Source organism: Dryobates pubescens, chromosome 21, assembly GCF_014839835.1.
Source record: "Dryobates pubescens isolate bDryPub1 chromosome 21, bDryPub1.pri, whole genome shotgun sequence".
In the NCBI taxonomy this organism is placed as follows: Eukaryota; Metazoa; Chordata; class Aves; order Piciformes; family Picidae; genus Dryobates; species Dryobates pubescens.
Window position 1 is genome coordinate 18,258,733 of NC_071632.1, and position 25,288 is coordinate 18,284,020.

General features: G+C 41.4%; 1 protein-coding gene across 1 annotated transcript in view; it reads left to right on the forward strand.

The window, feature by feature from the left end:
- ADCYAP1R1 (ADCYAP receptor type I) overlaps window positions 1–25,288 on the forward strand; it is a 126,479-nt gene that overhangs the window by 51,120 nt on the left and 50,071 nt on the right. Inside the window, exon 4 of the mRNA XM_054171340.1 lies at window positions 24,536–24,643. Coding sequence (XP_054027315.1) covers window positions 24,536–24,643 — 108 coding nt within the window. The remainder of the gene's footprint in view (window positions 1–24,535; window positions 24,644–25,288) is intronic.

Genomic DNA, 25,288 nt, shown 5'->3' on the forward strand with positions numbered 1-25,288 from the left:
TTCAGCAATGTCAATGCAAACATCTTACGGTAAGAGGCTGAATCACTGCAGCTAAGTGAACTTAGAGAAGCATTCTAAGGACAAAAGAATCAATCAAAGGGGATGTACCAGAACAATTGCTTGTTATTATCAGAGGTCAGGAATTTGTTTCTCTACTTGAGGTGATGAAGTGACATATCTACAAAATTAATCCAGCAAACAAAAAGAAAATAGAAAAGGTAAACAGTGTGCTTAGAAAGGTCTTGATAATGTTTGCCTTCTGCTCGGTGCAGGTGGCACCAGCTGTTGGGAAATGGCCATAAGACTAAGTGCATCACTGTTCTGCTCTGTAACAGCTCATTCCCCCTCATCAGCTCAGTAATAATTTGTGCCTTTTGTCTCACATGATCTGAAGAACTTTACAGGGATTAACGTTGTGATGACTGTAATCTTGATGAAAAATACTTGTGCTATTGCTGGGATAAGAAACTGAGGCAACAAGCAAAGAAGAAATTAATAGTTTAATATCCTGTCTCATTTCCCAGTGACTGCAGCAGGAGCTGCCTGTGGCCAGCACCAGCAAGAGAAGGGCAGAGAATGACAAAGAAACTAATTGGAAATCAGGGTCTATTTTCTGAGTCCTGTCCAAACTGCTTCTGCTGTGACTAGAATTGATAAAACTGCAGAGAAAAGCAGATAAAGCACATTGTGTGTGTGATAAAAGAGGGGAGAATTCTCTCCCCTTTTCCTCACCACATATTTAAGCCAGGAAGGAAGAGAGGAGGGCAAGGTGCAGATATCTGTGTTAGTAGAGTGTCCTCTGAAACAAGCCAGTTACACCATGACACATACATAAGCTCATTTTTCTTCTGCTTCCTAGCTTTGGGCAAATGAGCTATGTAGTCTGGAGGAACTGAGGAAACAATGTTCTTCAGGCAGTTAATTTCAGGCCCAAGGATATTTTCTTGAGACCTTTGTGAATTATAGAAGAGCTTCCCTATTCTTCCCTGGTCCAGAGGTGGCATAAGCAAGAACAAAATGGAAAGAAACTATTTCTCCTCCTCTACCCCTAGAATGTCGGAAGCTGACCATGAGTCCTACTTTTATGATTATGTAATGATCTTTACCTGAATTCAAGTATTCCTATATTGTTCCCAGGTCAAAAGAAACTAGTTTGTTCTTTATCACTCAAATCCACAATAACCCTGGGAGACTATTCAGACTGAACTCCTCCTCCTTTCCTATTCCAAATGCAAAGAGCACATCTCAGAGCTAGAAGAGGTCCAGAGCCTTTGGAAAGGCTTTTGCAGCTTGATGTGATTAAAATGTATCACCCACTCAGACAGGAAGAGACTGAACCCTTTCAAGTACTAAGCAGCAGATCCAACTGCTCTTTATTCTAGTCTTCCGGTATTGATGGATTGAATCACTGTAAAAGAAGATTTTCCCAGTCTCACTCCTTATCTCCACAGTCAAAGCGTAGAGCACCAACACAGCTCTACCATCTCATTATTGTTTATTCAATGTCACTGAGATACTACTTTGTTTTGAGTGACAGCTTTTGCTTCATACACAACCTCTCCAGGCCATGGAGCCAGGCTGCTTCTCACATCAGTGTTTCCATTCTCCCTTGTTTGAGGTTTTTTGTCACTGTTTTAGTGTAGAGCTGCCCTAGTTCCTCTTCTAGCTGTCAGTACCCCTCAAGGGACTTTCTGCCAGACAAGAATTTAAAGAGCTCACTGCTGATCCATATGCACCCTTTTTCATCTTTATTTTTTCCCAGCCAGACTCTCTGCTGTCCTGTTCCCAACCCTGAGGCTAGGAAAGAATGGTACAGAAGCTACTCAGGTACTTAATGACAGTCTCCTGGGTTGTGTTGACTTAGCATGGGATCCATCTAATTAAATGTTGATACCTGGAAATGCACCAGAAATGAGCAAGTCACCTGTCTCATTTTGTAGCTCTGGATATCTAAAAATTAGAGCCTGAGATATAATTCATCTAGTCCTCAAGGTACATTAGATGATGCTTGGTTTGTCTCTCTGGACATATAGTAAGAGTTACCATCTCAGCTATAAATATTTATACTGTAGATGTCTACATATTATCAGACAAATCCTTCCTTTGGCACCTGGCTCTGTTATACTGACTAGGTCATGCTGAGGTCTGGATTACCAGAAACAATGGGATGTTTTGAGATGTGGGTGTCTTCTTCATGCCATATATGTACTTAATGTGTAGTGATTTACTTAGACTTCCGTGAGCACGATTTGCCATCAATGCTTCCTAAAGTGGTGACCTCAAAAGACAAGCAGGTGTTCAGCAGCCTACACATTCACACTTACCACATGCATGCACTGACAAAAAGAATCTCCCAGCTGTCTTCTGCTTTCTGGTGGGCTTCTATCTCACCTAGTCATAACTTCAAGGGCCTTATACATTTGTCTGGTTTTGATCTGGGATTTACTGACTAGTCGTAACTGATACTGCTCATGAGGGCATGGGATCACAGCCAGGAAATGCATGACTCAGAGAAATGATGGACAAAGCCCTACTGATAAAGTGTAGAACAAAAAATCATTGGATGTGGCACTTGAAGCTAGTCATGAGGTGTTAGGTATTAGGTAAGAGGTTGGACTTGATGATCTCTGAGGTCTTTTCCAACCTTATTGATTCCAGGATTCTATGCTTTTTCTATCTGTAAACTGGCAAGATAGACTTTTCCCAGCCTGTAATCTGTCGTTCTTCCCCCTCTTGGACCTTGATATTCCAGACTTGTTCCTTGAACGTGGCTTGCTCTCAAATGGTAGGGGAGTTCCTTGGGTGATATGCAGGCTTGAGGCTCTGACTTGCTGTTAATAGTTCAATGTACTAACTCGGAATGAACAAAGGTATGCTAAAAGTGAACACAGCACAAGAATTTGAACAGAAAGAGAAGTGAATAGGGTTCATTGGTGATCATATGGTTCATGACTCACTATCAAATTAATCTTTAATTTGTAGTCCTATTTAGCCTGCCCCACTCCTCTGGTCCTTTCCTGGGGCAGTAGCATTGCCAGTGAAGTCAAGAAATTCAACTGAGAAGTATTTGCAGGGATGTGATACCTACAGAGGAAACCTGTCAGCAAGTTAGCATGTAAATCACCAGGAAAGAAACTGGTGAGTGTGCCAAGGCAGTAGGAGGTGGTAATTAGAAGGTAATGATGGTAATGCATGGGGAGAGTAGATTTTGGAAAGTGTTTCCAACTTCATAGGATGATGGAGCAGGACTTCTTTGATTTAGATTTTTTATTGGGACTCTCATCAGCCTCCTGTTCTTTCTGAGCCCTTTAATTATCTGCACTTATTTCCCTTGGCACCACTGAGAAGACATCACTTCATTGTGTGCCTGTGCATTTGTCCATGTGTCTCACTTAATGATGCAGCTGTGCACAAGAACAATAGGACCAGGATTGTTCTTCTCACACCCAGCTTTTAAAAACTATTGAATTCTTAGAATTAGGAGGGCATAGCACAGAATGTGTCCCTACACCTAAATGCTTTCTACTTGGCTCCTGTTAAGAACCATAGAATCATGGAATGGTTTGGGTTGGAAGGGACCTTTAAAGGTTATCTAGTCCAACCCCCCTTGCAGTCAGCAGGGACATCTACTAGATCAGGTTGCTCAGAGACCCATCCAGCCTGACTTGGGGTGTTTCCAAAGGGCAGATATCTGCCACACCTCTGGGCATCCTGGGCCTGTGTTTCACCACCCTCACCATAAAAAATTTCTTCCAAATGTCTAGGCTAAATCTTCCCTCCTTTAGATTAAAACTATCACCCCTTCTCCTGAAGCAGACTGTCCTTGCCTTTCTTATAAAACCCCTTTAAGTACTGAAAGGCCACAATTAGGTCTTCCTGCAGCCTTCTCCTTTCCAGACTGAACAATTTTAATGACTTTCTCACCCTTTCTTCACAGGAGAAGTGTTCCATCCCTCTGATCATTTTTGTGGTGTTCTCTGAACCCACTCCATCATTTGAGCTGACTTAGGTAGCTCTTATCTGACTGAATAGACCTGTCATTGGTCAAAGATGCTTTTTTTCACTGATGGTTTTATCCAAGCCACACTGCAGGAAGCATCTTCTCCCAATCTTGCATCAGAAATGATAGGAACAAGCAAGAACTTCAACCCATCCACATTGTACCTTAGATATCATATGAAGATGCACATTACAATGCCAGCTGAGCAGGGATATTCATTTGCCATTGTAACTGAGCTGAGATCATGGTCCTGGGAACAGAAATAATTTGCTGCAGGGCAGGCTTGTGTTTGTCCAATCCTATAGATTTTGCTACCAGATCCAGACATGTTTCCATTCCATTTTTAGTAATCCTCTGTCTCAGGGACAAGAAAATCTTTCCTTAATATACTGTCCTTTTCTCTTCAGCACCAGTTGGTACTCACAGTATAGTGCTAAGCCATGACAAGTAGGTGAAGTGTGTAGGGTCATGGCTGCAATCATGTAGTACCAAAGGCATGGATTTTCTAAAGCAAATATGATAGACAAGGATACTTCAGTCTTTGTTCCAAGCATCTTAACCCTGAATCCTACTAGTTGTTGTACAATACTTCATCTCCAGGAATGTGGTTTGTCTTTCTTAATAACTAATACCTACTTGTGTAGGCTAAATTAAGTCTATGTCTCCATTGAAGTGCTGTGGGTCCTTCCTTAGAGAGATTCCTTTTAAACTACTGTGGGTTCTTGACATTTGTGGGATGATCACTCTCTGGAATGGCCTTTTTCTCTGCTCACTCAAGTGGGAAGCTGAAGGACAAGTTAAGCTATATGGACTCTCTAAGATAGCTAAAACTTAGGTGAGGTGATCATCAGCCTGCAAACAGTCAGTTGAGATGACTCAGAGAAAAGATGCAAAAATTGCTGTAATGGAGCAGAAATTTCTATTATCTCCCGGGGCGGGCAGCAGGAACAAGTTCTGCCAACACATTCAGCAGCATTTTGATGGTTTAAATGAGGACTGCTTCCTTTGCAAGTCTTGCTAATAAATCCAAGTTTAGTCATCTTCCCAGCATTTGCTGGACTTCCATTCAGACGGGGAAATGAAAGGGAGGAAAAGTAGCGGCGGTTAGTGCCCACAGCTCTGGAAAGGCCTTTAACTGCAGAGCAGGTGTATGAGCTACTGCTCCCATTCCATAGTAGATTCATTGCAGTAATTCCTACCAGGTCCTTTCAAAGATACTACTTTTTGTAGTCTCCAGAATTGCCAGGAAGTCCTTCTTTAATAACTGAGGAATAGGAGTTAAAAGACAAAAAATAAACAACCACAGATACAAACCCAAACCAAACCAACAACCCACAAACAAAAACCCACCCAACCAAAACCACACAAAATACACACACAAAAAACAACCCCAAACCAACCAACAAGCAACAACACCCCTCCCAAACAAACAAAAAAACCCAAAACAAATCAAAAAGTTAGGATGGAATTTCTCTAGGCAGCTAGGTGAGATACTGGCTTGGATGAATGTTTCTGGGAGTAGGACTGAGTGCAAGGATTTTTCTACAAGCAGTTCAGTTGTTGAAAAAATGTAGATTCAGGTAAATATCTTAATAATACAGGTGGAAAAATGATAGCCATTAAAAAATTCTGGAAAAGAAAAGGAATACTCTTAATGTTTCATCTCAGAGCACTGGTTTGCTACTTGCATTTAACTAGGGTTAAAACTACCAAACAACAGCCAAACAAAAAGCAAAAGGATGAAATGCTAAAACTAAAATGTCCTCTCTTCTTGTCCTATTCTCTACATTTCACATCAGCCAAAGAGAAGGAAAAAAATGTCACACCTCTTTGAAATATCAATTATTTACACAGCTTCTTGTTTCTATGGCAACAGCAAGTTCATTACAGCACACCACCTCTCTTTTGTTTTCTTTTTGTCCAAAATTAAAGAGAACCAAGTAGACCAATCTTGCCTTCTGCTATATAGAGAGGGTGATTCTCCCCCTCCACTCCACTCTGGTGAGACCCCACCTGGAGTACTGTGGCCAGTTCTGGAGCCCCTATTACAGGAAGGATCTGGAGGTGCTGAAACATGTCCAGAGAAGGGCCATGAGAATGATCAGAGGGCTGGAGCTGCTGTCCTATGAGGACAGACTGAGGGAGTTGGGGATGTTCAGTCTGGAGAAGAGAAGACTCCCAGGAGACCTAATTGTGGCCTTCCAGTATCTGAAAAGGGCTACAAGAAAGCTGGGAAGGGACTTTTGAGGGTGTCAGGGAGTGATAGGACTGGGGGGAATGGGAAAAAAATAGAAATTAATAGATTCAGATTGGATGTGAGGAAGAAGTTCTTCCCCATGAGGGTGGTGAGAGACTGGCACAGCTTGCCCAGGGAGGTGGTGGAAGCCTCATCCCTGGAGGTTTTTAAAGGCAGGCTGGTTGTGGCTCTGGGCAACCTGATGTAGTGTGAGGTGTCCCTGCCCATGGCAGTGGGGCTGGAACTAGATGATCCTTGAGGTCTCTTCTAACCCTAACAATTCTATGAGTCTGTGATTCTACGTGGCTAAGATATGCAGTGAGAAGCTGATCTAGAGCAATGAAGGGCAGCTTCTTTATACATTTGGAATGGATTTTACCTGTCAGGTAGGGGAGATCTTCTCACTCTGCAGCTGCTTGAAAGAAAGCTGTAGAAAGGTGGAGGTCAGTGTCTTCTCCCAGGTAACAAATGAAAGGAAACAACCTCACCAGGGGAGGTTTAAGTTGGACTTTAGGAGAAATTTCTTTACAGAAAGGGTTGTCAAGCCCTGGAGCAGGCTGTTTAGGGAAGTGGTGGAGTCACTTACTGAAGTGATTCAAAAGCTGTGCAGGTGTGGTGCTGAGAGACACGGTTTAGTGGTGACCTGGCAGTGCTGAGCTGACAGTTTGACTCAATGATCTTCAAGTCCTCTTCCAAAGAAAACCATTCTATCATCCTGTGCTGCTGCAAGTTGCAATTGTTGAGCATTGTGTGCAGTTTCAAGCATGATGTGCTTGGTCACTGCAGCTAGAAAAACCCAATAAATAAACAAATAAATATATATTAGTAAAAGTTATGCCTTGAAACCAGCAATGTTTTTCCTTTGGTGCTGTGATCTGCCAGTATGTTCAGAGTTACAGGCAGCTGTGACAACTGACAGACATTTAGTTGTTTGTGGCACCACAGCTGAAAAAGAGAAAAAATCCCCCAAAACCTTCTAACACATTCTCTAAATGATAAGAATACATAGAATAGAATACATAGAATAAACCAGGTTGGAAGAGACCTTCAAGATCATCGCGTCCAACCCATCAACCAATCAAACACCACCCAAACAACTAACCCACGGCACCAAGCACCCCATCATAACTGAGTGACAATCTAGGATTTCAGCATGATCTTCATCAGATCTTTGCAGCTCCTTTAAAACAGTGTGCTTGTGCTGTTTCTCTCATCAGATGGCTACTTTAGCCTTCTTTAGAATGGAAGCCTTTGCTGATTTAAAGTGTTCCCTTGCCTGCAAACTCTTCTCATGAAGGTCCTAAACCTGTGTTATGTTTCTGTAAAAGTGAGTGAGCCAGGCGTCAGACAACTGGGTGTCCTTTTAAATGGTAATTTGGTGAAAATGCTCTTTTGTTCCCATTCCCATGGCATATTCTGTGCCTGTCTGCTGCATTTGCTGACAGAAGTGAGCCTTTATTGCTTGTTGAGATTGTTAGTCTCGCTGAGAAAAACACAGCAGCGAGAGAGTGAATTCGATTCTTGTCGGAATCAATGGCACAGCTGACTGGTTTCTAGAACCTTTATTTCTAGTGATGGAACATGGATTAAGACACCACTGACTGACTTTGAATCTCTCTGCACTGGCAGTGACTATATTTCAAAGCAATTCTAAATGCAACCTCCACTTTGCCTGTAAACGACATGCTAGCATCCAAAAAAAATCCTGAAGCAAGAGAATCAGGGAATCACTTTTGGTGTTTTTAGGACCAGATTAAGGTGGACACAAATAGCAAGTGTCTCTAGACTCCTTTGGGTGTCAATATATTCTGACATGAAGCCTACAGAAGATCTGGGTCTATCTGGACTGGCAAGTCGATCCCCTGAAACATCTCCAATTGCACTAGCACCCCATTTTTGTGAAGCTAAATGAAATCCTTACAGTGGAAATATCTGATGCAGCTATCTAAAATTTCCATGGTCAAGTCCAAGTTAGTCACCCAGGCTCCCTCAATAATCAGTAATGAAAAGCAGAAGACTTCTAAGCACAGATCATTGCCCATAGACACCTTAATTTTATCACTGGAATTGCTTTTAGGGCTTCAATAAACACTTTGACTTTGTGGACTGTGGTGGAATCTGTGACACTGGGGGAAAGGTTTTATCATAAAAAGATGGATATCCAGTGCCATGTTCCATGTCTTGGGCATCTATGACACCCACACAGAGCCAGAGGAAGTGGCATAGACCTATTGGAATAACAATATTGGAATAGAAGCAGGAGGTCTTGGGTGGCCTTTGTGACATGCATTGAGGCCACTGAAGGCCACCTCATTTTATATGCAGACCTCCATAGTTAAATTTCTTAGTCTGAAACTAAAAGAGCTGTAGCACTCACTGAATCAGGACAGTGAAACATCAACCCAGGTTGCCCAAAGAGGTGATGGATGTCCCACCCATGGAAATATTCAAGGTCAGGTTGGATAGGGCTTTGAGCAACCTGATCTACTCACTGCAGGGGGGTTGGACAAGAGGACTTTTCAAGGTCCTTTCCAACCCAAACCATTCTACCATTCCATGAATCTATGAACCTCAATGGAAGGAGACAGAAGTCTTCAGGTCATGTTTCCAAAGAGTGTGTTCTAAACAGAGAAAGGCAGTTTTGTTTGCTGAAGGATGTGAATCAATCAAAGAAAAAATGCCTATCTTTGTGCATTGATTGCAGAGACAAGTGAAAATATTGCTAGCATCAAGTCCTCTGAGCACTGGCTAACAGAGGCCAGTTTGGTGGGTTTTAACAGAGGAACTAAGAGATTACTCTACACACTCATCCACAGCGTCTGGTTGTACTAGTTGAATTACCCACAGGCAAGGCAAGGACAGTGTAACAATGATTAATGACCTCTGCTTGTGCTTATAAAAGCCCAGAAGGATGTAAAAGATACAGGGACATATTTGGAATAGTTAATAAAGACAAAATGCAAATGTACCTCCTTTTGTAACTCCTCATGCTTGGGCCTTGCTTACTAATGAAGTCATAAAGTATGGCCAGTGGAGATAATAGGATCTACCTCTATGGACTCAGAGTAGGGTTCTTGGCTCTGTTAAGAGTATATATTTTATCACCCTGCTATGATGAATGTTCTGTAATGTATCTGTTTCTACTCCACAATAGCTGGTAATGACAATCAGCATCCCTGTTCTTCCTTCTAGTTCCGTGTTGGGGAGAGGCACAAAACCAAATAGAAGCATAATAACCATAGAATGGTTGAGGGGTTGGAAGGGATCTCTGGAGATTGATTCCAATCTCCATTTCAAAGCAGGATCACCCAGGGCAGGTCACACAAGAATGTGTCCAGATGGGCCTTGAAAGTTGCAAGAGGAGGAGACTCCACAACCTCTCCAGGTAGCCTGATTCAGTGCTCTGCCACCCTTACAGTAAAGGAGAAGTGGACAAGAGTAGAGAGACAGAGTATGACACTGGTTGTTCTTCATCTGGCAGGACACTGAATTTGTGGAATACACAAAGCTTTTCCAAGAGAAACATGTGAGTGAAACAGTGCTCCAGCCCAGGACCTGCTGCAGAGAAACATGACCAGACTGCCCTAAACACTGAGGCTGTGGTGACTCAGTCTGGTCACCAAACATCATGAAGTGCCCTTCTGGTTTTGCTTCATTTTTATTCAATGCTTCATTCAGTCTCTCATTAAAGGTAGATTTAACAGGTTTGGCAGTGGCACAGCCCAAGAAGTAAAGTGGTTGGACCTTACTTTTCAGAATATAATGGCACTTTTGTGAGACTGCTATGAGGATAATACTGTTTGAACTCCCATGGTTATTCTTTTGTACTTGATGTGATGAGGAGAACAGTATCAGGGCTTTCTTTGCAGTGAGACAGCACAGAGTTTCTCTCATGGAAACAAGTATTTTTATCTCAGCTATTGTCCTGAAGCTGCCTTCACACTCAATGGACAAAAGTTTGCTTCTTCAAGGCAATGACTCATCAGACCTGTTTCAAATGTCTGCTTTAAGATGAGAGATGTTGTTCTCTAGGATTGCCTATTTCTATCTAGTCCTACAAAAGTTCTGAGGGCTATTCAAATACAGATGTTGGCAGCTCAGTCCCAGTCTGGAAGGCACATTTGCCAGTTACTTGCTTTGTTAGTGGGAATGGTTGCCTGTACTTAGTGAGAACAGTAAATGTGATGTGAGCTACAAGTGCTTAGAACAAACTCCACTGAGAATATCAACAGGAAGATTTTCTGCACACCCTTAAGAACTTCGTCCTTTTCACCAGTGTATTGGCTGGAGGAACATTCTCACACACCATATTTTGTATAAGTAGAATTATTTCTTCTGGTCTCTGCATGTACTGTAAGATCACTTGGGAAAGTTCTAGTCATGGATTGAGTGTTATTAGACCAAAGACTAAAGAATGGCTTCTTAGCTTGCTCTTCACCATAGTTGCTTTTCCTTCTGAGACTTCAAGCACTGATATTCTCACATAGATGGCCAATGACTAAAATTGCCCAGCTGTACGATTTCATTTCTTGTTTCATCTTATTCTGAGCTACATCCACTACTTCTTAATATACTTTACAAACTTAAGCCAGGAACTTCATTACAGGGAGCTGCCTACTCAATAATACATGCAATTGAATAAGTGTAATAATTTGGACTCCTGACAGATTTTGCATATTGATTTTTCCTCAGCAAAATAAAACCGAAGAACAGTAACTTAAATCATCTTCCACAGTACTATAGCAAGTAATTAACTACTCTATGTGCTAAGCATCAGGAAAAATATCTGTATGTACTCCTCTCACTATGGCTAAAATGAGATAATTAAGTTTTACATACCTCAAAAAGCAGATGTGCAAAAGCAAATTACATATGCAATAACACCTAAAATATCAGCTCCCTGAACCCTGGCTAAGCCTTCCATTTTTCCACCCAGTTCATGTTACTGCTTCACTAGACACTTAAACTATTCCTTTCCTTTGCTGGAAATGACAATGGATCAGGTCTTGATCACCTCTGTAGGATGCTAAAGTGATTTAGAAATTGGAGGCAGTATCTGCTGAACATCACAGCCTCTTCCATCCCTGGAAGAGCAAAGAAGCAGAAACTGTGTGTCCAATATTTATTGTAGATTTCTTTTCTGTTTTTTCTTTTAGAGTTTCTGGACAAGGGAGGATGGGGATGGGGAAAGGGAGATCCTTGGCTTTGCCTATGAGCTGCCATCCAGCACTGCTGACTGGGCACGGCAATTTGCTCCTGGCAAAAGGGAGGAAAAGAAAATGCACAGCTCGTTCCTCAAATTCCTCCTGTGAAATAGGAGGAACACAAAAGGGAAAAGGGAAAGATCTCTCAGTTTCATGCAGTTTTTCCCCCTCTTGTAAAACAAATGAAGCAAGGAAAAACTATTCTGATGTGTTTTATCTTGGGGGGGTCATAAAGTTTAATATGTTGAAATACTCTGCTCTAGAGAGAATTTTGCATGCTGGATTAGGAAAAAATGAGCTTGGCCTGTGCTGTTCTTATGCTTCCCAGCTCAAGATTTCATTTTCTTATAGGAATTCCAACACAGAAATAAGCTGTTTTGTGGTGCAGGCATAATTTAGCAATACCACACTGCAGTTTAAAGGTGAAATTTACCTCACATTACCTGGCTGAAAGTGGAGTGTTTGCTTAAAGTGGACATGTAGCCTCCTCCACAGCAACAAAAACCAAAGGGGAAAACCAGTTGATGAGGCCATCTTTTATGCAATATTTTGGACAGCTAGAATAGCTTTAGGATGGCCAAGTCAAACTGTTAACCCACAATTGAAGACCACCACTGAACAATATCCCTCAGCACTACATGTAAAAGTCTTTTAAATCCCTCCAGTGATGGTAACTCCACCACTGCCTTGAGCAGCTTGTTCCAGAGCTGTCAGTGCTTATGGGGAAGAAAGGTTTTCCTAATATCCAAACTAACCCTCCTCTGGCACAAGTTGAGGCTGTTTCCTATCATCTTATCACTTGTTACTTTGCAGAGGAGACCAACCCCCACCTCACTACAATCTTCTTTCAGGGGTTTTTGAGAGCAAGAAGGTCTCCTCCTCAGCCTCCTTTTATCCAGACTAATCAACCTCCGTTCTCTCAGCTCATAAAACTTGTGCTCTAGACCCTTCACCAGCTTCATTGCTCTTCTTTGGACATGCTGCAACACTTCAGTGTCCTTATCGTAGTGAGTGGCCAAAAATGAACCAAGTATTTGAGGTGAAGACTCACCAGTGACAAGCACACGAGGACAATAACTTCAGCTGTCATACATAGTAATATAATATGATACATTATAATAATGATATAATAAAGCATTTAAGGCATAGCTAAATAATATGCCCCATTAAAATCTTATGCAATAAACTATATCTATATTTCTAGTTACCACCAGCTTGTTTTCTGAAAAGATCACTAACACATCACCCTTTTGAGGTTTTGATAACCCTTAGATGCCACTAAAATGAGAGGAGCAAACACCTAGCTGATGGTGGGAGTTCAGGCAGCACCAGGAACAGCTCCTTATTATTCTCCTGATGGAATTTTGCTGCTGTCACTCTGCAACCTCAAGTCCCACTGAATCCAACCGGAATGTTCAGCTCATGCTTCAATACAGAAAACTGTGATGGGCTCTGTGTTTAGGGAAAATGGCCTCTTTAGGGAACAATTGCATCACTGGATGTTAGATATTGAAATTTTTGGCTAAATTAGCTGGCTGGTCTCCCAAGACTCCTCGTGAAGTTGGTAGAGAGTGAGATTTACATTCAACTTGCATATTAAAACATTTAATGCAAACTGAGACTCACTCAGGATGTATTCATAACCTCAAAGAATTTAGCTGTCTATTTCACTTCCCAGTTCTGAATTTCCTCTATTTCCATAATTCAGAGGCACATATTTTATACTCTAGTTTTTGGGGCTGAGGGGTTAGTGGGTTTGGGGGTCTGTTTGTTTGGTGGGGGCAGTGGTTGGACAGTGTTTTTTTTGTTCTGTTTAGGTTTTATTCTTTGCTTACTGTTTTTTTTTTTTTTTTTGGTGGGTTTGAGGTTTTTGTTTTGTTTCTTTTTGTATATTTGTTTTGTTTTATTGTTTGTTTGGTTTGGGGGTAAACTAAGAAGTTATTTCATAGAATCATAGAATCAAAAGGGTTGGAAGAGACCTCAGAGATCACCAAGTCCAACCCATCACCACAGACCTCATGACTAAACCATGGCACCAAGTGCCACATCCAATCCCCTCTTGAACACCTCGAGGGATGGGGACTCCACCACCTTCCTGAGTAACCAACGAGGGCCTGTGTGGAAAACAAAGAAACTGGAAACAGGAGTCAGCTCATAATGAAGTTCTTTAGAAAAGAATAACAATAAAAGGCTATACCCAAATCATGTGACAAGAGCAAAGGCAAAGTGCAAAAAAGCCACCAGAAATGATTAATTAAAATTCACTGAAGGACTGTTGTTGTATACATTTTGAGAGCATGCCTCAGCCTTGTTCTCAGGGCATGAGAGTACTTGAATCTGCTCCAGTTTTTTGGTCATACAGCCAAATAACTAACATAATTCTACCTCTTCTCTGGTAACCTGCAAACTACTTAAACCAGAATCTATTGTTATCATGACTTAATCAGCTAGAACAAAATTCAACACAGCACTCCTAGTCAGCAGAAATATTTTACAGTTCTTTTCTTAGAGAATACACCAGAATCACTGCTTTCTCTCCCATTATTCTTCTGGACTGAGATTGCTTGCTGGTGACAGTTCTGCTCTGGATGTGATGGCACCAGCAGTTCAGTCCCATTCTATATCTTCCCCATTTTTCTCTGAAAAAAATTAAATTCTTTCCAGGAAATGAGAAAGTATCTGCTGTCCATTATGAGGAGTATGATCATGGCAATGCTCCATGTTGGACTCGATGATCTTTGAGGTCTCTTCCAACCTTAGTGATACTGAATACTGAATGTTTCACTGATACCTCCTTTGTCCATTTTCTTCATGCACTCTACCTCCTGCTCCAGGGAAGGATGTTAAGAAGAAATTCTTCATAGAGAGAATGATTGCCCATTGGAATGGGCTGCCTGGGGAGGTGATGGAGTCACTGTCATTGGAGGTGTTTAGGAGGAGACTTGATGGGGTGCTTGGTGCCATGGTTTAGTTCATTACATGGTGTTGGATGATAGGTTGGATGTAATGATCTTGAAGGTCTCTTCCAACCTGGTTAATTCTATTCTATTCTATTCTATTCTATTCTATTCTATTCTATTCTATTCTATTCTATTCTATTCCTTATTTCTCTATTAATACTTCTTGTATTACCTTTTCGCTGACTTCAGATTGCAACTTGTCCATATCAAGACATATGTAGGACTAGGGGAAGTGGAAGCAAAATAGAAATGGGTAGATTCAGATTGGATGTTAGGAAGAAGTTCTTCCCCATGAGGGTAGTGAGACACTGGAACAGGTTGCCCAGGGAGGTGGTAGAAGCTTCATCTCTGGAGGTTTTTAAGGCCAGGCTGAATGTTGCTCTGGGCAACCTGATGTAGTGTGAGGTGTCCCAGCCCATGGCACCCTATCAAGTCTCCTCCTAAACACCTCCAGTGATGGTGACTCCACCACCTCCCCAGGCAGCCAATTCCAATGGGTCCCTTCCAACCCTAACAATTCTATGATTCTATGAGATATATATATATATATATATATGTATCTTTATTGTTGAGAGGAAGACATCTACTAGCTGGGAACTCACTGAACAGTAAAATAATTTCCTTTTGTTTCTTCCATACTGATCAAGATTTCTCAGGTGCATGCAAATCCTTGTGAGGCAGGGCTGCATCTATTTTTGCAGTGTCATTTATTCTGCTCTATGAATACGCTGAAGGCAAAGTCAGAGAAGTTCAGCACGAAACAGGAGACAGGCTCTGTTAAACACTGGCACTGGTTTTGAACTGCACCTCTGCCTCGAGATTTCTTTGAGTTACTCCAAAAGCTTGAACAAAATGCAGCTTTGGTCTTACTGTCCAGGCACATGAAACGTGTTAACATGTCTCTTTACGGAATCTGAACTGGCTTTTTGCAATACATTTATTTCCTTTGCCTCCTTCACTAAATCATAAGGTCCCATGGGCTCTAATAAGGAGTTGCTTGACTCACCACTAGAACAATTTCCAGGACATATTATGGAATACACACACTGGAAGAAATGAAGTTATTTAATTCAGCCATTTCTCATTCTCAGAAGATATGGAGGAGTAAACAAGGAATAAATACCTTTCAAGAGTACCCACACTGGCGTCTCTGTGTTTACATCAGGAATGCAGTTGGCCCAAGATCTGTTATAAGTTATCTTCTACTACAGACCTGACTTTTCCACTAAGATAACTCTATTTATAAACAATAGAATTGCAAGAAAGTGAGGAGGGCAAGAGTCTGAATGTGAAGGAACAGCTTGCTTCCAAGCTCTCTCAAAACTCTTGCTCTGGAGAGTTCAGCTTTTAGCATCACCATTTGGTTTTGGGTTCGTTTTGTTTTGTTTTGTATTGTTTTCCAGCAGAAAGATCCTCTTACCCACAGAGCTACAATGAAAGCTAATGTAATAAAATTTGCAGGCTCCTTGTAGGGAACTTAATGCATGTGTCAAAGAATTTAATATACCCACTGAAATTATCAGCCACATAGAGATAAGGTCAGTTAAATATTCTCAGCTATTTAACGTCTGGTTTGTTTTGTCCATCTATCCTTTAAGAAACAAATCAAAACTCCTGGGAGATGTTTTTGACTAGGCAATGGTTGACCTGAGGCTTTACCTAAATAAATCCCATTGAAAATCCTGTTCTATCCCACTGAGGTTTTTTTAACCTCATATCCAAAGTCTGTTCCAAGGTTTGTGTCTCATTTTAACCTCACTTCAGTGCTGTTGTGATATGAGCTAGAAACTAACAAATCAAAGGATTATGTTGTGGCTGGGTTTTGGGTGGTTTTTTTGCTGGTTTTGTTTGTTTGTTTCTCTTTCATGACAGAACAGATTCAGACCCCTACATTTATTGCTAGGAAACCTCAAGGCTCAATAGACCTAACACTCAATCTTCCTCTCATCTTCTTCCATGCAACTAAATCCTCTTTCCATTCTCAAAGGAATGCAGACTCCAGAACACCATAAAAGGCAGACTAAAAAATAAAGTGTTGTATTTTCTCTGTATCTATGGCAACTAGTTATCCTAGGGACCTTTACAGATATCTTCTTCACAGGTATCTAAATCCCCTAATGGGCCAAATATCACTACTCCCCATGGGTGGCAAAAGTGGCAATGAGCTGTTTAGCTTGGAAAGATTCTTTACCTACAGCCCTACTTGAAATCCATGATTTGCTGTGAGGAACACTAACACATGAGGGGGGAAAAAATACATTAGATATAATATTTAATATATATTACATATATAGAAATAGAATCAATTAGAATGGTTTAGGGTGGAAAAGACCTTCAAGATCATCGAGTCCAACCATTGTTGTGCAGGGTTCTACACTTTGGCCACAGCAACTCCAAGCAGTGCTATAGGCTGGGGACAGAGTGGCTGGAGAGCAGACAGGAAGAAAGAAACAGTAGATAGTAGGCTGAACATGAGCCAGCAGTGTGCCCAGGTGGCCAAGAGAGCAAATGGCATCCTGGCCTGTATCAGGAATAGTGTGGCCAGCAGGACAAGGGAAGTTATTCTCAGCACTGGTCAGGCCACAGCTTGAGCCCTGTGTCCAGTTCTGGGCCCCTCAATTCAAGAGAGATGTTGAGGTACTGGAACCTGTCCAGAGAAGGGCAACAAAACTGGTGAGGGGTTTGGAGCACAGCCCTGTGAGGAGAGGCTGAGGGAGCTGGGATTGTTTAGCCTGGAGAAGAGGAGGCTCAGGGGAGACCTCATTGCTGTCTACAGCTACCTGAAGAGAGGTTGTAGCCAGGAAGGGGTTGGTCTCTTCTCCCAGGCAACCAGCACCAGAACAAGAGCACACAGACTCACATTGTGCCAAGGGAAGTTTAGGCTGGAGGTGAGGAGAAAGTTCTTCACAGAGAGAGTTGTTAGCCATTGTAATATGCTGCCCAGGGAGGTGGTGGAGTCACCATCCCTGGTGGTGTTCAAGAGGGGACTGAATGTGGCACTTGGTGCCATGGTTTAGTAGTCATGAGATCTGTGGTGGCAGGTTGGACTTGATGGTTGTTGAGGTCTCTTCCAACCTTTTTGGTTCTATGATTCTATGAAATAACTTTGATCACAGACACTTAATGATGAAGATATGTAGCACTTTGACATATGTAAAGCCTTCCAGACACTGGTAGAACATCTTCCCTTTCCTCCTCTCTCTCAGCTTGGAGAATTAAGGGAAGATAGAGTTGATAGACAAAAGTGCATGATCTCTCCTTCTCCCTAGAAGGGAGGGAAGTGAGTCAGAGTGTCATGGTGGTGGAGTAGGACAATGGCAGTTGTTTCATTGCCACCAGCAATAAAAGATGTGAGGGGTTCCAGCTGCTGCCAGGCAAGGCTGCTTCCAGCAGCACTTCATGAGCTCACATAGCCCATGTCCTGAGTGATGCCAAATTATCCACAGCTGGTGAGCTTGGCACTGGCTCAGGCTCTGGCAGCTTGTAAGTGTCATTCTGTCCTCCAGCAACGCTGGAATAAAATCTCCCAGTCTTTTGAGTAATGTCAGAGTTTCTCTGCCTCCAAAACAGCAAAGTGGTGACTTCCTCATAGATGAATGAACAATTTTATTATAGTTAGAAGAAGTTCTTTTAAAACCCAACCCCTCCATTTTCCACATTATCAGCTTTTTACTCTTCTGTATAATTAGGACTAAAGGTTTTGCCAAACGGAAGTTTTCCTTTAAAACTCCCCAGAGCTCATCTAAGGCCACTTGGTTGGCAGCACTTAAAGGATTCTGGAGGTTTTCTTGGCAGGTAAGAATACAAGACCATCAATAAGTGTGAGCTTAGAGTGATTGCAAAGAATTATACAGCTTTAAAGGAAGACAAAAAATATTGTACTTCTATAATTATAGATAACAGCTTCTGTCATTTAAAAGCGGAGTTTTGGCATATGTAAATGATCAAGGGAAAAAAATTGATGTTAACCTTTCCTTTTGAAGTGTGTTTTCCCATGAGACACAGAGAAAAACCTTTCACCTTCTTTAAGGAGAGGAATACAGAATACAGAATTAACCACGCTGGAAAAAAAAAACTATGAGATCATCGAGTCCAACCTATTACCCAACACCATCTAATCAACTAAACCATGGCACCAAATGCCTCAGCCAGGCTCTTTTTAAACACTTCCAGTGATGGTAGTTCTAAATGGTTGAATTTGTGCACCTCTGGGATTAAACAGTGACTTTTATGTGTATTGTATCTACCATTTCCCCCATCAAAACAGGAGATAAAAGGATGGGGATCCAATTCATAACTGGTGTGGGTCATTCCTATGGTGGCTGGAAGGTGAACCAAAGCGCCTGAACATCCAAACCCAATGAAATCCTTTCTGTTGAACTTGGTAAAAGAGACTAGCTCCCAGATCTAAAGTATACAACTTATGTTTGACAAAGGCAAAACATAGAATCATAGAATCAATAAGGTTGGAAGAGACCTCAAAGATCATCAAGTCCAACCTGTCACCCAACACCTCATGACAACTAAACCATGGCTACACATAATCTTTTGAGAGCTAAAACCTGCTATCTTCAGGTCATTTTTTCCTACTGTTGTGCTGTAAAGCTCACCATCCCACTTCATGAAAAAAAAACAACTCACCACTGATTCTCTTTCTTTCCATTTTAGGTTTAAATATAATCTATGATTAATACAGCAGATAAGAAGTGAAATATCTCCAATGCTTATTTTTTCCCCAGTGTTCCCTTCCATAAATTACATTGATATTTTTAATAGTTCTTGGAAAACAGTGCTGCACACAGAATATCTTAGATCTCTGAAAATGTCACCCCCTAAAAACAACCTGATTTACTGATAATGATACACCAGTAGGAAATGCTATCATAGTTTAGGGAGTTATTATCAAATAAACAGTGGATTCTAAACAGTCATAATGTAGTGCTGTGTGGTGGGTTGGAATTACCCCCTAGGCATCAGCCTGAAACTGCCACATGTTGCCTGACTTTATACCAGGGGCAGCAGTTATTTAGAGAAAGGTAATGGAAAATATTAAGGTGAACCAACAGCCAGGAAGTTTGAACACAGCTCATTTTTCTCCACATACAGCCCTAAACTCAGACTCTTGGACTGTGCATGTGGAATTCCTCTGCTCCAATTCCATCTGGTCTAAGCCTGAGATTAGACTTTCTCTTGGTGCCTTGTATAATCAGTAGAAGAAAATATGCATCTCCAGAGGATAATTTATCTTGCAAACCCTTCAGAAGTGTCCTCCAGAGGTGTCTGGTTTTCTTCCTGCACTGAAAAGGAAACATTTAGAAGAACTTGGCTCAGACTTCCATGTATCACTCTTATTTACACAGTTAAGGTGAATGAATACCGTGTCAGGCAGTGCAAGGTGCATCTTGCTGCAAAATTTGGAGTGAGGGACAAATTCTTAGTGTAAGAGCTGATCTGGATGCCATACACTGAAAGAACATGCAGACTTTGTTCAAATATTTCTAAAATCTATCAGAAGCAGAACTGGGAAAGAAAAAATCCCTCTTTCATTTTTTGCTGCTCAGCTTCCCCTTGTACTCAGTCTTTCATGCTGGCTCTGTAAATAAGACATTTTAAGAAAGGAATAATTTTTCCTTTTCCTTGTGCATGATCAAGTTTTCTCTTTTCCAGCAGAGAAGGTCTTCCTGTACTGATTTTTTCCCCCCTTTGTGGTTTCTTTTTCCCCCCTTTTATAAATTACTCTGAAATTTCAGTTGATGTTCCTTTCCTGCTCTCTTATGACCTGGACTTTCAAAAGAGACTGCTGAACCTGACAGTTTTATGAGTTTGCTGTCTAACTTGAAACATCTACAGGAGCTCCTGCAAGACACCTTTACTTTGAAATGTCAATTACTTATGAGAATCTAGACCCCAAACCCAGGCTTTGCTTAAACCTTTATTTATTTTGGTATTTCCCTAGATTTATGAAAGAACAGAGAGCACCTCTCTCATGTTCCCCCTCTTTCTGAAAGGCTCTAAGTGTAGCATGCCCTTTCAAAGTTATTGTACATCACCTAATTCTGTTTAATATACTGACTTGTAACATTATGTTTCCTTTGATATTGCTCTTCTGAAGGCAACCTGACCTTGAAGGTGATATTTTAAACTAATACATGGAGAGAGGAATTGAAAATCAAGCTGAACGCTGTAAGCCAGAGGGATGGGCTTTCATCTCAAGCCTTTATTTCCATACATGAAAAATAAAGAGAGTTAACATTTATATATTTATGACTTTTTTTTTTCCAATTTCCCAAGCAAACAATTTTTATGCAAGTTCCTTTCCATTCCCTTTTGCATGTTTATGAATCCATAAGCCCCTTCATCCATTGGCCTGCCATTCCCTATTTCCCTCTCCTCCTTCACCCCGTAGTTTTGAGACTGCCAAATGGTCAGCAACACTTGACAGAGATGCACTAATCCCAAAGCTGCAAATTCCTGCATGCTTTTTGAAAATGATGTGCTGAGTACAAGAAAAAAATGTCAAAAGAATGGTTTTCATTAAGAGATGAACAGGTTGGACTTACCCCCTTTATTGAGGGGAATGAATGCATGAGCAGTGAATTAAAGCAAAGGCCTCGCCACCCAAAATACCTGCATCTGCTTTTGCACCTTCTCTTGCCAAAAGGTTATTAGGGATACAAAGGAGGCATGCTAGGGACAGGATAAAGCCAAGGAGGATGCTGTGGAAAGCCCTCCTCCTCTGCTCTGCACTGGTGAGGCTGCATGTGGAATACTCTGTCCAGTTCAGAGCTGCCCAGTTCAAGAGAGATAGGGAACTTCTGGAGAAAGTCCAACAGAAGGCTACAAAGATGCTGAGGGGACTGAGGCATCTCTCTTACAAGGAGGGGCTGAGAGAGCTGAGGCTCTTTAGCTTGGTGAAGAGAAGACTGAGAGGAGGATCCTCTCAATGCATATAAATATCTAAAGGATGACATTGATGAAGATGGGGCTGGGTTCAGCTCAGTGATAGGACAAGGGGCAGCAGGTATGAACAAGAGCAAAGGAAGTTTTCTTGAACATAAGGAAAAAATTCTTCACTCTGAAGGGGCTGGAGCACTGGAACAGGCTGCCCAGAGACATTGTGAAGTCTTCTCTGGATAATTTCAAAACACACCTGGACACATTGCTGTGAAACTTGGGGTGTAACTAGAAACTAGAAACTAGGGGTGTAACTAGATGCTCTCTGAAGGTCCTTTCCAGCCCCCACCATTCTGTGATTTTCTGATTCTGTTAAGACAAGTTAAATAAAGTGTAGATGAGAGTATTTCATTAGAAGCACCACGAGAAAATAGGATGGAAACCTAGAGGGAAACCACACAGGTTTTACACAGTCCTGGTGACCTAGTGACTCCATTTTGGTGGAAAACAATCAGGTTCTGATTTGAAGTGAGGTCCACTCCTTGAACTTGGTGAACTTCAGCCATGGTACTGCCTAAAATCTTGCTTTAGATCTAGCCACTGTCACATGGCAATGGAGACATACCACCAGTGCCAGAGAAAAACCCCACTGTGCAGTTTCACACTCAAGTCACATTGGGTTCTGTGGGCAGATTTCACCCAGCAGGAGCTGCTGGCTGCATCATGGTTTACAATAGGGGATGAGGCATGCTGATCCTTATTCCACTTAAATGTTTTGTCATCCTTTTCTTTGCTCTTCTAAATTGGTTGATTCAATGAACTTCCCCACACAGGATCAGGCATCCTCCTCATTGACAGTGACTTTTTTTTCCAGTCTCCATCAACCACCTATTTTAGTAACTAAGGCAAATTACTTGACTCTCTGTTTCTCTCTCCCTCTCTTCCAGTGTCAGCACATCAGTGCTTTGCAGCACAATGACCTTTGTAATGTCTTTTTAAATGGGGCTGTTTTTCAGCTCTGCATGGTATTACCACCAAACCAGCCACCTGCTATAACAAAATCTAATACACATGGCTATGAAATATTTATTTATTCCATGGCTGTGATTTCTTTTCTGCACTTGTGAGGATTTCCTGGCATTTCTCTAGGTCTGTTTGCAGTTGCTGTTGCTATTCCAGTGTCTGGAAGACAACTGACGTTGAAGTAATGATAAGAAATAAGAAAGCTTTCCCTATTCAGGTCAAACACATTGAGTCGAAGTGAGCAAGGCTAGCAGGTGGTTCTCAGAAGATCTCATTAGCCACTTTGATTGTCTCTAACACCTCTTGCAAGCAAATGTCTCATTACCATGGATATTTGCATATCCTTCACTTTTGTACAGAGTGCCATACATCAGTGAACCATAAACTTACTACTGTATGTCTTCAGATTTCCATGGTGAATACAGTTCCTACTGCGTGGACAGATATCAGCCAGCAAAGACAATAAAATCTAATGGTGCTCAATGTGATTTTGATTTCCAGCTTTAGTATGCTAGCTGCATCACACAACTTTTCAAACTGCAGTCTTTGAGCCTTTTGGAGATGTTCTAGTGAGCACTGCGCTCATACAAAGAAATCCTCATCTGGCAAAGGCAGCAGTTTGGGGTAAGAGTGGGAAAAGAAGAAAAGAGAAGGGGAAAAAAAAGAGAAGGTGTTCAAGGGGAGATTGGACATGGCACTTGGTGCCATGGTCTAGTCGTGAGGTCTGTTGGGACAGGTTGGACTTGATGATCCTTGGGGTCTCTTCCAACCTTGGTTATACTGTGATACTGTGATACTGTGAAATGTAAAGGGTTTTTCTAGCTCCTGTGATGATTTAATAAGAATTTTTTGCAACAGCATTGTGGTTTTGTGAGTTTGGTAAAGCTGAGGGATTTTCATCTGATAGAATCAGGATGGTATATGCTTATTAATTTAAATTATGCAATCTGACAGTGCATCCTTTAATTCAAAAGAGTATTTATCAGCTGCTCAGCATATGCCATCCTTGTAACATCTTAACAGTGTTGCTTGATGCTGACATAACTCTTCAAACACTTTATCCCTCAGAACTGCCCTTTCCACCACACTTGGCAGTAGCTGGCTTGTATGTTTGTGAGAAAACACAGGGCTTGATTCCCTGCACTGAAGCTGGTGGGAAAAAAATACAGTCCTAGTCCTGTGAACATTCATTCTCTAGTCATGGAAATCTGCTACTACCACCAGAGCTGATAAAACCCACACTGTTTTTACAATTTGATCACCCATACCTCATTATATTGTACTTCTGCCAGTCTGAAAGCATGACATGTTGAAGTTTTATCTGCTTCCACTGAAGATGTTTTCCTTGGCACGCAGTCAAAGAGAGAGCACATTAACAGAAAACCACTTAGAAAATGATGGAGCTTGTGGCTTTTAACAGCTGATAAGATTATGTCCTCATTCTCGACATCAAATGTGTATAAATAGTGGGGATATTTAAATTTAGTTTGACTTGACTTTCCTGTTGAGGCAGAAGATGATTCCCATTTGAGAGTCAATCACCAGGGTTTTTTCTTTCAACATTAGTAGGAAAGTTGAGAGATTGCTCTTCATTCTTTTGCATACTGGATTAGTCTTCTAGGTTTATGAGCTACTGAGATGATGGTTCACACAATTATAGAGCATCTCTATTCCCAGTAGTTTTAAAAAGAAGCTAAACAACATGAAAGAGGTCAGCTTCTCTTACATATCCACAATACTGGCTGTAGGATGAAGCAGAATATGGTTCTCAGCTTCCAGTCCGCTCCTTGGGTCAATTCCAAACTGTCCCTTTGACAAAGATTAGAGCAAACAGAAATGTATAGTATTTAAATCAAAGATCTGATCCATGAAGATACTGCAAGATGGATAAATGACAACAGATTTAATGCTCAATTGAAAAACTTGCTTCTGGTATATGTTGGAGTGCTTTAACTGAGATTAAGAAATGTCTTGTTCTGTGAGGGCAAAGTCTGGGTCATTACTGTGTCATGCAACCACATATCTAATGCTATTCTTACATAGGAACATTATTTTATTGCAGAGGAAGCTTATCAGAAAATTATACTCTTTATTGTTCTAAATGAGTGCATTTTCATGGATAGAAGAGAGAAACAGCTATAAAGTATAACAACAGCACAAAGAAAGGAATGGATGTCCACCATCAATGTATTGATGTTATTTTTTCCTCCTTCTGTAGGCTGCCCAGGAATGTGGGACAACATTACATGCTGGAAGCCTGCAAGTGTGGGTGAAATTGTCTTTGTCAAGTGTCCTGCACTGTTCAGATTTATCATCTCTGAAGATGGTAAAGTTCTTTCTGCTCTTTGCCTCTGTTTTGTAAAGTTGCATGACCAGCATGAGTGCAAAACCTCACATAGATACTAAAACAAACAAAACCCCCAAAGAAACAAACAAAAAAAACCCTTTACAGTCATTTTGAGCTGGGATACAGTTTAAACAAGTGCTCTAAGAAACCAGGATGTTTCTGTGAGTAGATCTGCGTGTGTGTGTGTGTAAGGGTGGGAGGGAATGTGTGAAACGTCCTTCACAGATGGTACAACATGAGAATATCATCAACTCTAATTGCTGAAGTGGATGTTGTACCCTTGGGTCTTCACTGAAATCAATGAGTCTTGAAACTGTGCTTGAGTCTCAGATAACTAGTCATCAAAATTCAAGCTCATTTAATTAGAGAACTAAAGCTCAGAGCAGGTTATGGTCACACCTATGGAAAACAAAGACATGATGACATAGACAGGAGATGATCAGGGCGAGGAGATCGCATGCTGGGAGTCAAGGGAAGTCCAGGAAGGCTCAGTGGGAATTCAAGGTTCCTGGAGAGAAGCAGAAGCTACATCATGCCTTGTTTTGGTCTGCAGAAGTGAGACATCACCATTCCAGAAGACAATTTGTATTATTCCAAGAGACACGAGGTGAATCGTACCTTGGA